At 36.4% G+C, this 12,772-nt stretch overlaps 1 protein-coding gene across 15 annotated transcripts in view; it reads left to right on the top strand.

Annotated features, from left to right (window-relative positions):
- Positions 1-12,772, top strand: part of TRIM37 (tripartite motif containing 37) — a 163,907-nt gene that overhangs the window by 63,501 nt on the left and 87,634 nt on the right. For all 15 annotated transcript variants that reach the window (XM_073797194.1, XM_073797197.1, XM_073797198.1 and 12 more), the window contains 4 exons: positions 923-1,037; positions 1,920-2,138; positions 3,523-3,659; positions 8,464-8,549. In XM_073797194.1, coding sequence (XP_073653295.1) covers positions 923-1,037; positions 1,920-2,138; positions 3,523-3,659; positions 8,464-8,549 — 557 coding nt within the window. The remainder of the gene's footprint in view (positions 1-922; positions 1,038-1,919; positions 2,139-3,522; positions 3,660-8,463; positions 8,550-12,772) is intronic.

Genomic DNA, 12,772 nt, shown 5'->3' with positions numbered 1-12,772 from the left:
CATCGGCAGGTGGACTCTCAACCACTGCACTGCACCAGGGAAGCCCAAAACAGCCATTTTTTATGACCTTAGTCATCTCTTTATTGGAGTCATAGTAATGTAAATGGAGTCATGTTCAGCTATCTAACAAAGGTAGGGACGGGTTTTTCTTGCTTTAATAAGTATTAGTTTTTTTAAAGTACCGATAACTCTGAAGAGATCAAGATTCTATCGTGTATCCATTTATATGCTTTAATATAGAGACACTTGTTTTTTTCCTAACCCCAGCTGAAATATGCCATATTGTGATATATGGAGAGTTTGGATTTTAAACTGCTATCTGGATGGGGTTGGGAATGTAGGTTATTCAGAGCATGTAATTCCTTGAGGGACAGTAAAGCAGTCCTGGGTAGTTGACCCTTTACGTGATTTTTTTTTTTTTTTTTTTTTTTTTGCTGTGGAGTAGGAAATATGGGAACGGGAGATAGAAAAGGAATGACAAAGAGCAGTGCCTGAAACAAACTTCGCCTGTTTTACTAGGGTCTGACACAGGCAAGAAAGGAGAAGGAAGGCATTAGCTGTCTCCTTCCTGCATAGTGTGATCCTCTTCTTCCCAGCCTATGATCAACACTGTATTTGAGCTAGATTATTATAGTAAATATGTTTTAGTAGATGAGTTTGGAAGTTTAACTGTGATATGTAATGTTATTTCTTTAGAAAAATACAGTTTGAATTTAGACAACTGACTTTTCAGAACCATGTCATTATAATTTGTGAACTACATATATAAATGGCAGATACCAGGAGCTCTGAGTTCTGAATTTTGGCCTTATAATGTAATCAAGTAAACTTAAAATTCTAGAATTTATAGTTATAGACTTAAGGCTTGGTTCATAATATTTTACTGTTCAGATTATTTTTCATGTGCAGTTACTCTTTTAAGGTTTCAGGTTCGTTCACCAACTTTCTTTCAAAAATGCCGGGACCAGCATTGGTATATTACTCAATTAGAAGCTGCACAGACTAGCTATATCCAACAAATAAATAACCTTAAAGAGGTAAGCAAAAAAACATATATTTGGTTTTAGTGTTTCATATTGTCTTACCGGCGTATTACATTTGTAATTAGATTTTGGATATTATTGCTGTTTGTAATTTTGTAGAAAAATCCACTTGTTCTTTATTCTCACTACCTTTAAACCTCTAATTCTGGACTGTCCAATTCAGTAGCCACTAGCCACATGTGGCTGTGTAGACATAATTAAAATTAAAAATTCAGTTCCTTAGTTACAGTAGCTAGCTTGTATTGGGAATTGCAGATGTAGAACATTTCCATCATTGCATAAAATTGTATGGGACAGTGCTTCTCTAGTTGAGGCAAACTCTGTTTCTCTCAGTGACTTGGGTATTTCTCTTTCCCATGCTGTTTTGAATTTAGAGGATTATAAGCTATGGAACAATTGAATGTTGCCCTATCTTGAAGTCTCACTATTGTTGAACTGAGCGCTGGGGAGGATCAGTTAATGAATTTTTATTTTACAATGGTAAACTAAATTATGTAAGGAATGTCTCTTTCTACAAGTGGATATGGGGATGTGATGAGAAGTTGGAAGTGCTGAGAGCGGTTAATATATGAGAGAGGAAAAGATGAATATTTTCAAAAATTTTCATGTTAAGTTAAACTGCCTGTATTTACTATGCGGTTTGCTGATTGTATAGCTTGGGCTAGAAATGAGAAGAAAGATGAAAATAAATTGGGCAGTTTTTCTTAGTCATAGATTTTTCCATAAGCAAAAGTCAGGAAGGTATGAGATAGATGGTGCAAGAAATGGTTTTATGAACATCTGGATATATGGTTCGTTTTTTTTTTGCTTGAAATAATTTTACTGTACGAGTGGAGGACTGCTTATGACTCTGCTTGTGTTGTTTTGTTTTAAAAGAGACTTACTATTGAGTTGTCTCGAACTCAGAAATCAAGAGATTTGTCACCACCAGATAATCATCTTAGCCCCCAAAATGATGACGCTCCTGAGACACGGGCTAAGAAGTCTGGATCATGTGCTGACATGCTTCTCCAAGATGGTCCTACTACAGCTTCTGTAAGAGAGGCCAAGGAGGATGAAGAAGATGAGGAGAAGATTCAGAATGAAGATTATCATGTAATAATTAGACCTATTTTAGATTCATTTTGTGTTTGAAAAGAGAAATGATATCATGGTTTCCAACATATGATAGGGGGAATCAATGTGCTGAAAATCTTGTCCACTTATATTTTCATTATTAGTGTATGCCCTTTTATAACTGTTAATAAGTCAGAAGTTGTTGCATCAAAATTATTTCAAGGTTCTAAAAATTAATTTATTGTAGAAAACTGTACATTCTACAAAACAAACTGTGATGTACATTTTAGAAGCTATGTAAGTTGTGGATTTTTAAAATGTGTCCTGGGGCTTCCCTGGTGGCGCAGTGGTTGAGAATCCACCAGCCGATGCAGGGGACATGGGTTCGAGCCGTGGTCCAGGAAGATCCCACATGCCGCGGAGCAACTAAGCCCGTGTGCCGAAACTCTAGAGCCCGCGAGCCACAACTACTGAGCCCATGTGCCACAACTACTGAAGCCCACATGCCTAGAGTCCGTGCTCTGCAACAGGAGGAGCCATCGCAATGAAAAGCCCACATGCCGCAACGAAGAGTAAACCCCACTTGCCACAACTAGGGAAAGCCTGTGCCCAGCAGCAAAGACCCAACACAGCCAAAAATAAATAAATTTAGAAAAAAAATCTTAAAAAAAAAAAAGGTGTCTGCTTTCCGTTCACTGAATCTAGTTAAAGTACCTTATCATTGCCTATGTATGTAGGATGATTTAGGTTTTGGGAGATAGCCAGGTTTTGTCCCAGCTAAACTACAACTAGAATGAGATTTCAAGAAGTGGTTGTTATTGTTTAAGATGAGAGACAGAAGGAGAGAGAAGCTCTTTTTGAGGCTTCAGATATATGTTATAATGAAGGAGCCAGTGGGGAGAAAGATTGAAAATAAGGTCCAGGTATTAACAAAACCATTTATTTAAGGAGATAATAGAGGTTGGAATGGAGCACTCAGGTGAAGCAGTTAACCTTTGATAGAATGAGTTAAAGGTAGGGTGGAGTTTGCAGGTAGGGCAGCTGAAAGTTGTGGGCATTTATGCTTAATAGCCAATATGTTTTTCTGTGTAGATAGGTGACAGGGTTTTATAATCACATTGAGGATAATAGAGGTTAGATAGGTCTTGAGGAGTGATGGTTTGAAATGTTACTTTGTGAGGAAGCTGATGTGGACTATATGAAGCATTTCCAGTCATATCGAAGGCCCAGCTGACATTGGCAGAAATAACTTATTAGTGGTACCAGGTAGTGTGGTTATGTGAGTTATCTCTACAGGGCACAGCAGTCTAGGCACAGGAGCGGAGAATTCTGATGATTACCTTATTCTTTGGTGCTGGTGCTTGGGCCATGGGCTGAGTGAAAACATTTGAGATAGAAGTCTTCTTTCTTTGCCTTAATCTAGCATGAGCTTTCAGATGGAGATCTGGATCTGGATCTTGTTGGTGAAGATGAAGTAAATCATCTTGATGGCAGCAGTTCTTCTGCCAGTTCCACAGCAACAAGTAACACGGAAGAAAATGACATTGATGAAGAAACCATGTGAGTGTTCACATTAACTACCACTATAAATCATCTAAGTGGTAATTATTAGAAGCATATTAATTAAGTTAGGCCTAAAAATGTGGATATTAAGGATTTTTTTTTCTTGATCTACAGTATCTTATATAAATAAATAAAGGAACTTGAAGGGAAGAGTGAACTGATTTCCTCCCTGTCATCTCTGGGTTCCAAACTGAGTTTTAGTTTTTGCTTTAGCTTTAATTTTGCAATTATTTCATATTTAAGAAAAGTTGCAAAAATATTAACAGGGAATTCCCGTATTTCCTTTGCCCAGATTAATTCCCCAAATTTAATATTTTGCTTTGTTATGTTTCTTTTCTCTCACTCTATATAATTTTTTTGTGAGACATTTGAGATTAAGTGAATATACTTCTCATTGTGTACTTCTAAAACCAAGTATGTCTCTTATGTAATTTCAGTACCATTATCAAAATCAGGAAGTTAACATTGATGTAGTACTATAATCTATGACCTTATAGAAATTTTGACAGTGATGTCCTTTGTCTGGTTTAGGATCCAATTCAGGATCACATGTTGCTTTTTTTTTTTTTTTGCGGTACATGGGCCTCTCACTGTTGTGGCCTCTCCGGTTGCGGAGCACAGGCTCTGGACACGCAGGCTCAGCGGCCATGGCTCACGGGCCCAGCCGCTCCGCGGCATGTGGGATCTTCCCGGACCAGGGCACGAACCCGTGTCCCCTGCATCGGCAGGTGGACTCTCAACCACTGTGCCACCAGGGAAGCCCCACATGTTGCTTTTTGTTAAGACACTTTAATCTGCTTCAGTCTGGTTCATGTTGTCTTTTTTTTTTTTAATTTGTTTTTCATGAGTTTGACACTTCAGAGAAATACAGAGTGGTTATTTTGTAGGAAGTCCCTCAATTTGGAGTAGTCTGATATTTCCTCATAATTAGATCGAGGTTATGCACTTTTGGCAGGAATAAGACAGAAGTGATGATGTAGCTTTTTCAGCGCATCAATATGAGGGGACAGTGGAAGGCGCATGTCTTCAATCTGTCCCATTATGGTTGATTGATTTAGAATACTTGGTTAAGGTGATATCTGCCAGATCTCTCTACTTTTCCCCTTTGTAATTAATAAGTATCATGTGGGGACATATTTGGAGACTGTAAATATCTTATTTCTTGTTGTACTTTAGTCCACTAATTTTATCATTCATGGGTGATTCCAGCTTGAAAAAGATTACTGTGTTGATTGCTGAATGATGATTTTCGAATGCCATTATTCCTTCTACGTTTATTAATTGGAATTCTATTCTAAGGAAGAACTTTCCCCTCTGCCCCATTCATTAATTAACTAATTAATTTCATTAGTATAGACTCATGGAGTTTTGTATTTTTAAATCATTTAATCCACTTACTATCATAATTTATTGCTCGGATTGTCCCAGATTTGGCCAGTGGCAGCCTTTTAAAAACTCCTGTGTCCTTTCTAGATGTCCTCATTATTTTATAAGCACTTTCTTATTTTCTGGCACTACAAGGCATTCCAGGTTCATCTTGTACTTTCTCTGTCCCAGCCCTGGCACCAGCCATTTCACAAGAGTAAGGTGAGAGTTTTAAACCCCCTATTTGACCTCACCCCCCATTTCCACAAATTAGCTCCTCAAAATAGACCTTTTTCACTTAATGTTCCCTCTTTAGCATACGTGGCAAATTGCCTAAAAGGGTTAGTTGAAATGTGAAGCCTTTAAGTCACCAAATGAGAAATCATTATTAGTGATATTTTTAAATATATAGAATAGAACTGATTAATTTGAATTAACATGGAAAATTCTTTTAGATGGTGATTCTATAAAGTGGAATCCACCTTGATAATAGCTTAAATACATGGTTCTATCTGAATTAATTCCTTTGACTGTTAGGTCTCTTGACTTTTTTCAAGGTAGTTTTGAGGGCAATTGGATTTTACGTAAAATTGGATTCACAGCATCTCATTAGATTGACTTTTTAATGCTTTTTCTACTAGAAGGTATTTGATTATGTTCCCTTTATATACATCTACAATAATATCTTGATCCAAACTGTTTTATATAATTCATAGAAACAGCACAGTTAATTTTGAGCTAATTTGAGCATCTGGGGAATCATAAACTGTTAGCTCTTACAAATTAAGGTCAGTTCCTTGTATAGATGGGGAAATAGATACACAGTTGATTTGGGTAATGGTTATTATAAACAGCTTTTAGTTAACTAGAACACATGTATCAAGTAGGCCTTTCTTCTCTTCCTCCACCTCAGTCTTTCTATGATAGTATTATATATTTTCTTCCTGCTGTTTTTTTCTTTTTATTTTGAGGTAATTGTAAATTCACTTGCAGTTGGAGGAAATAATACAAGATCCCATATACCCTTTGCCAAGTTTTCCCCAGTAAAATTTGTATACATGCTTTGCAAATACTTTCTCCCACTCTGTAGCTTGTCTTCTCCCACTCTGTAGCTTGTCTTTTCATATTCTTAACAGGGTCTTTTGCCAATCAGAAGTTTTTAATCTTTCAACAGTGTTTTGTAATTTTCAGAGTATATGTTTTACACATCTTTTGTTTAATTCATTCCTAAGTATCTTATTCTTTTTTATGCTATTGTAAATGCAATTGACTTTTCTTTTTAAATTTCCTTTGTGTATTGTTCTTTTGCAAGTACATGAACATCCAGTTGATTTTTGTTTCTTGCAACATTGCTAACTCGTTTATTAGTTCTAATAGTTTTTTTAATGGATTCTTTAGGTTTTTCTATATACAGTATTACATCTGTAAATAGATTTAGTTTTACTTCTTTTTTTCCAATTTGGATGCCTTTTATCTCTTTTTCTTGCCTAAGTTCACTGCATAGAATGTTGAATAAAATTGGTGGTAGCGGACATTCTTTTTTTTTTTTTTAATAGATTTATTTATTTATTTAGGCCACATCAGGTCTTTGTTGCTGCACGTGGGCTTTCTGTAGTTGCGGTGAGTGGGGCTCTTTGTTGCGGTGCACAGTCTAATCATTGCAGTGGCTTCTCTTGTTGCAGAGCATGGGCTTTAGGCATGCGGGCTTCAGTAGTTGTGGTACGAAGGCTCAGTAGTTGTGGTTGTGGCTCATGGGCTCTAGAGCGCAGGCTCAGGAGTTGTGGCACAGGGCCTTAGTTGCTCCACGGCATGTGGGATCTTCCCAGACCAGGAATCGAACCCGTGTCCCCTCCATTGGCAGGTGGCTTCTTAACCACTGCGGGGAGTGGACATTCTTTCTTGTGTTGTTCCTGATATTAGAGGGAAAGCGTTCAGTCTTTCACCATTAAGTGTGATGTTAGCTGTGGGTTTTACATCTATGCCCTTCTAGTCCTGGTTTATTGAGTGTTTTTGTTATGAAAGGGTATTGGATTTTGTCATATTCTCCTTCTGCATCTATTCAGATGATCATGTAGTTGTTTTTTTTTATTCTGTTGATATGGTGTTTTACATTAGTTGATTTTCAGATTCTAAACCAACTTTGTATTCCTTGGTTAAATTCTATTCTGCCTTGGTGTGTAATTCCTTTTATGTTTTGCTGGATTCCATTTGAGAGTATTTTTTTATGTTCTTAATAGTGTTACACCTTTCTCTGTGGCTCAGTTTTTAGAGCCTGCTTCCTTCTGCAGGCAAAATCTCTGAGCCAGAGCTCTGAAGCTGGAGTGAGCACAAAGGTGTGCTTATTTCTCCCACTTTAGAAGCTGACCCATTGTGGATGGGCAAGTTGGGGGCTGTAGCCTCAGATCTTTTCGGTTTGTCTTCTCAGGCCTGGGACTTCTGCTTTATGAGTGAATTGGGGCACTGGGGATCTGGGCCCCAGTTACCTCAGCATGCTGCATCCAAGGTAAAGCCTTGGGTCTGGGTAGAAGAAGGGAATCCCTACCTCTTGGTCACATACACCTGACTTTAGCCTCAGCCACGGGTAGCTGGGAACAGGATGAGAAATGCTGAAGTCTCACTCCTCTTGGGAATATAGCCCTTCTATTGGGGAGCTGTGGGAAATGGGAGCCCTATGTTCTTGGCTGCACCAGTCTGAAGTGGAATTTCTGTATCACTGAATGGGGGTGGGGAGTGGTCTTGGTTCAAGTACCACAGGCTCACTGTTGTTACCAAATTTTAGTACATTTTTTTGAGGAGATGTTTTCATTTGCTATATGCTCTTAGAACCAGTTCCAGAGTCTAAATGGTTACTTTAAAAAATAATTTTCACCAGTGTCACTGGAAAGCAGATCGGTAGAGCTCCTCGTGCTGTCAGTCCGGGAACTGATTTTAAGACTACTTTAAATACTCAAAACTAGCACTGATTAGTGCTGTTCCATATAGTACTTTGTCATTTAAAATAAGGTGATTGTGTTTTGATAGACAACACCCTCTTTTCTGAAATAGTATTTTAAGAAAATAGTGTTTAGTCACATACAGTAATTTAAACATCTTTCTTAACCTTAAAGTGTACTGTGTTAAGCCTAATTTACTACCATTAAGTTACAAATCCTTTGAAGCTATAATCTCTTCTGCTTACAATGGTTTTCAGATTTTCTATTTTAAAAATTAAATGTTGCCAACCTATCTTGGTATTTTAAAAAGGTAGATTGAACATTAATAATACTGCCCATACATGTGATAATGACAAAAGGCTTTTCCCTCAATTTTGTATTTAGAAATATTCTATTACTTCACAGGAGAAAGCTATACACAATTGTTATGAAGTTCACTGAGGTGTGACAAGTAATATTAATTGTACTTACTATGTGGAATGATGAATTTTATATATTCTTAGGTCTGGAGAAAATGATGTGGAATACAACAACATGGAATTGGAAGAGGGAGAACTCATGGAAGATGCAGCTGCAGCAGGACCTTCAGGTACTGAGGCCAGGCCCCACAAGCTCTTCTGCCTTCTCTCTGCTCTTCTCTGAATGTATCATATTTTGATATGTGGCAGCCATTGCTCTACATGGTTCATGGTGTTAGAAGGACTATATTTTATGTATGGATTTTAGAGTGAATTACTAATAGTATTTAAAACAGTAATAATAGCTAAAATTTAATGTGTTCTTATGTACCAGGCACTGTGCAGAAGCACTTTATGTGTACCTTATCTCATTTGCCTATAAAATTCTTGGAGATAGATTTTAATATTACCTTCTTTTTATAGCTATAGAAACTGATGTGTAAAGGAATTAAGCAACTTGCTGTCTTTTCACAATTAAGTAAATGAAAGAGAGGAATTAGAGTTTTCAGTTTATTTGAATCCAAAGCTCATCATCTTATCTACTTTTATATACTTAACTGTCTTTTACGATACATAAGTCTTACTTGTATACCTATCTCAATTATAAGAATAATCTGAATAGAATTGTTGAATCTTTGACTTATAAAGGACCTTTTGAGAACTCATTTTATATGTGGAAATAACTCAGAGATTTAGTTGCTTAGATCACATAGGTAGTTGTTGGTATAGCCAGACTAGAACCTCATATCCTCTTCATGGACCCAGTTTTTTGCCAAAGTACACTGCTCCTCCTAGGATAACCTTACTTAAATAGTAGGTGTTTCTTTTGTGTTCTTGGACCTATTTAATTAAGCATGGGAAACTTGGCTAGAACAATTATCAGCTAGTTTGTACTACTTCTACTTTACTGGTGCTGCGTCGGGTCTTAGTTGCGGCACACCGGATCTTTTGTTGCAGTGCACAGGCTCAGTAGTTGTGGTGTGTGGGTTTCTCTCTAGTTGTGGCATGCAGGCTCCAGAGCACGTGGGCTTTGTTGCCCCACGGCATGTGGGATCTTAGTTCCCCCAGCCAGGGATTGAACCCGTGTCCCCTGCATTGGAAGGTGGATTCTTAACCACTGGACCAGCAGGGAAGTCCCCCATACTGTTTGGATGACTGTAGCTTTGTAGTGTAGTTTGAAATCAGGGAGTATGATACCTCCAGCTACATTCTTTCTCTAGATTGCTTTGGCTCTTCAGAGTCTTTTGTGTTTCCATACAAATATTAGGATTCTTTGTTCTAGTTCTGTGAAAAATGCTGTTGGTGTTTGACTCTGTAGATTGCCTTGGGTAGTATGGTCATTTTAACGATATTAATTCTTCCTATCTATGAGCACAGTGTATCTTTCCATTTGTGTTGTCTTCAGTTTCTTTCATCAATGTCTTAACAGTTTTCAGAGTGCAACTCTTTTATCTCCTTGGTTAGATTTATTCCTGGGGTTTTTTTTCTTCTTAATGAAGTTGTAAATGAGATTATTTTCTAATTTCTCCTTCTGATAGTTTGTTACTAGAGTATAGATATGCAACAGATTTTTGTTTTGTATTAATTTTGTATCCTGAAACTTTACTGAATTTGTTGAAGAGTTCTAGTAGTTTTTTGGTGGTATCTTTAGGGTTTTCTATGTATAGTATCATGTCATCTGCAAACAGTGACAGTTTTACTTCTTCCTTTCCAATTTGGATTTTTACAAAAATTTTTCTTCCTGTCTAATTGCTGTGGCTAGGACTTCCAGTATTATGTTGAATAAAAGTGGTGAGAGTGGACGTCCTTGTCTTGTTCCTGATCACAGAGGAAATGCTTTCATCTTTTCACTGATGAGTATGATGTGAGCTGTGAGCTTGTTGTATATGGCTGTTATTATGTTGGGATATGTTCCTTTTGTACCCACTTTGTTTATAGTTTCTATCATAAATGGATGTTGAATTTTGTCAGAAGCTTTTCTTGCATTTATTAAGATGAGCAATTTTTATTCTGTAATTTGTTAATGTGTTGTATCACATTGATTGAGCCATCCTTGCATCCCTGGGATAAATCCCACTTGATCACAGTGTCTGATCTTTTTAATGTTTTGTTGAATTTTGTTTGCTAAAGTTTTGTTGAGCGTTTTTGTTACTACGTTCATCATTGATATTGGTCTGTAATTTTCTTTTCTGGTGGTGTCTTTGGTTTTGGTATCAGAGTGGTGCTGGCCTCATATAATGAGTTTGGAAACATTACTTCCTCTTCAGTTTTTTGGAATAGTTTGAAAAGAATAGGTGTTAACTCTTTAAATGTTTGGTAGAATTCACCTGTGAAGCCATATGGTACTGGTCTTTTGTTTGTTGGGAATTAAGTTTTTTTTATTACTGATTCAGTTGAAATTTTATTACTGGTAATCAGTCTGTTCCTAATTTTCTATTTCTTCCTGATTCAGTCTTGGGAGACTGCACATTTCTAGTAATAATCCATTTCTTCTAGTTTGTCCATTTTATTGGCATATAATTGTCTGTAGTAATCTCTTATGATCTGATATGTCTCTTTGTATTTCTGTTGTGTCAGTTGTAACTATTTCTTTCCTTCTACTAACTTTGGGTTTTGTTTTTTCTTTTTTTTTTTTTCTAGTTCCTTTAGTTGTAATGTTATGTTGTTTATTTGAGACTTTTCTTACTTCCTGAGGTAGGCTTGTATTGCTGTAAACTTTTCCCTTAGTATTGCTTTTGCTGTGTTCCATAGATTTTTTGGACCATCGTGTTTCTGTTTTCATTTGTCTCAGGTATTTTTTTATTTCCTCGTAGATTTCTTCAGTTGATTAGTAGCATATTGTTTAGCCTCCACATGTTTGTGTTGTTTGCAGTTTTTTTCTTGTAGTTGATTTCTAGTCTCTTAGTGTTGTGGTCAGAAAAGATGCTTGTTATGATTTCATTCTTAAATTTCCTGAGACTTGTTTTGTGGCCTAGCATGTGATCTGTCCTGGAGAATAATGTTCCCTGTGCACTTGAAAAGAATGTGAACTCTGCTGCTTTTGGGCAGGATATTCTGTATATAGAGATCTATATCTATATATCTCTATTAAGTCAACCTAATAGATGGACTAATGTGTCATTTAAGACCAGTAGTCTAATGCGTCATTTAATGCCAGTGTTTCCTTATTGATTTTCTGTCTGTATGATCTATCCATTGATGTAAATGGGGTGTTAAAGTCTCCTACTATTATTGTATTACCATCTATTTCTCCCTTTATGTCTATTAACATTTGCTTTATATACTTAGGTGCTCCTACATTGGGTACATATTTATTTACAATTGTTATATCTTCTTGTTGGATTGATCCTCTTATCATTACATACTGACCTTCTTTGTCTTTGTTATGGACTTTGTTTTAAGTCTGTTTTGTCTGATGTAAATATTGCTACCCCACGTTTCTTTTTGTTTCCGTTTCCATGGAATACCTTTTTCTATCCTGTCACTTTCAGTCTGTGGGTGTTTTTAGATCTGAAGTGAGTCTTGTAGCCACATATATATGGGTCTTGTTTTTGTATCCCCTGGGCTACTCTGTGTCTTTTGATTGGTAGGTTTAGTCCATTTATGTTTAAAGTAACTATTGATAGGTATGTACTTATTGCCTTTTTGTTAATAGTTTTCCGTTTCTGTATTTCGTTTTTGTTCCATTCCTCTTTTGCTCTCTTCCCTTATGATTGATGACTATCTTTAGTGTTAGTTTGGATTTCTTTCTCTTTTTTGTGTGTGTATCTATGGCTTTCTAGTTTGTGGTTACCATGAGGTAACACACACACACATACAGACAGACACATGATTATTTTAAATTGCTGATCTCTTAAGTTTGAACACATTATAACAACCCTGAATTTTTATTCCCCTCCCCACCCCCACTCCATGTTTAATGCTTTTATGTTATATTTTACCTCTTTTGTTTTGTGTACCTCTTAACTGCTTATTGTGGACATAATAAGCTTTTATCCTTCGTACTTGCCTTATAAGTATTTGATCTACTACAATCAAGATGTTAAGCTGTCCGTTAAACAGATCTTTCTTATACAGAAGCCTAGGTATATAGTAAAATAGTATTTACTAAATTTAATTTTTTAGACAGTATTAAATAATGATATAGCTTAAAACAAATATTTAGTGACTCAGGTGGCCTCATTCCCATAAGAATTGCTTTTAGTTTATTCAGTTATTTTCTTTTAGTTGCAAGAGAATTTAGGCTTAATAATATGTGCTGAAAAGGGTTTTAAATATTTTTCTAATGTAGAACATTAGCTAGTTGAAACAGCTGAGTATGAAAAATCTATTCTGTTGATATAATTGCCTGCCA

Source organism: Tursiops truncatus, chromosome 20 (genome assembly GCF_011762595.2).
Source record: "Tursiops truncatus isolate mTurTru1 chromosome 20, mTurTru1.mat.Y, whole genome shotgun sequence".
Lineage (NCBI taxonomy): Eukaryota > Metazoa > Chordata > Mammalia > Artiodactyla > Delphinidae > Tursiops > Tursiops truncatus.
The sequence above is the reverse complement of the archived record's forward strand: the minus strand, read 5'-3'. Positions and strand labels throughout refer to the sequence as shown.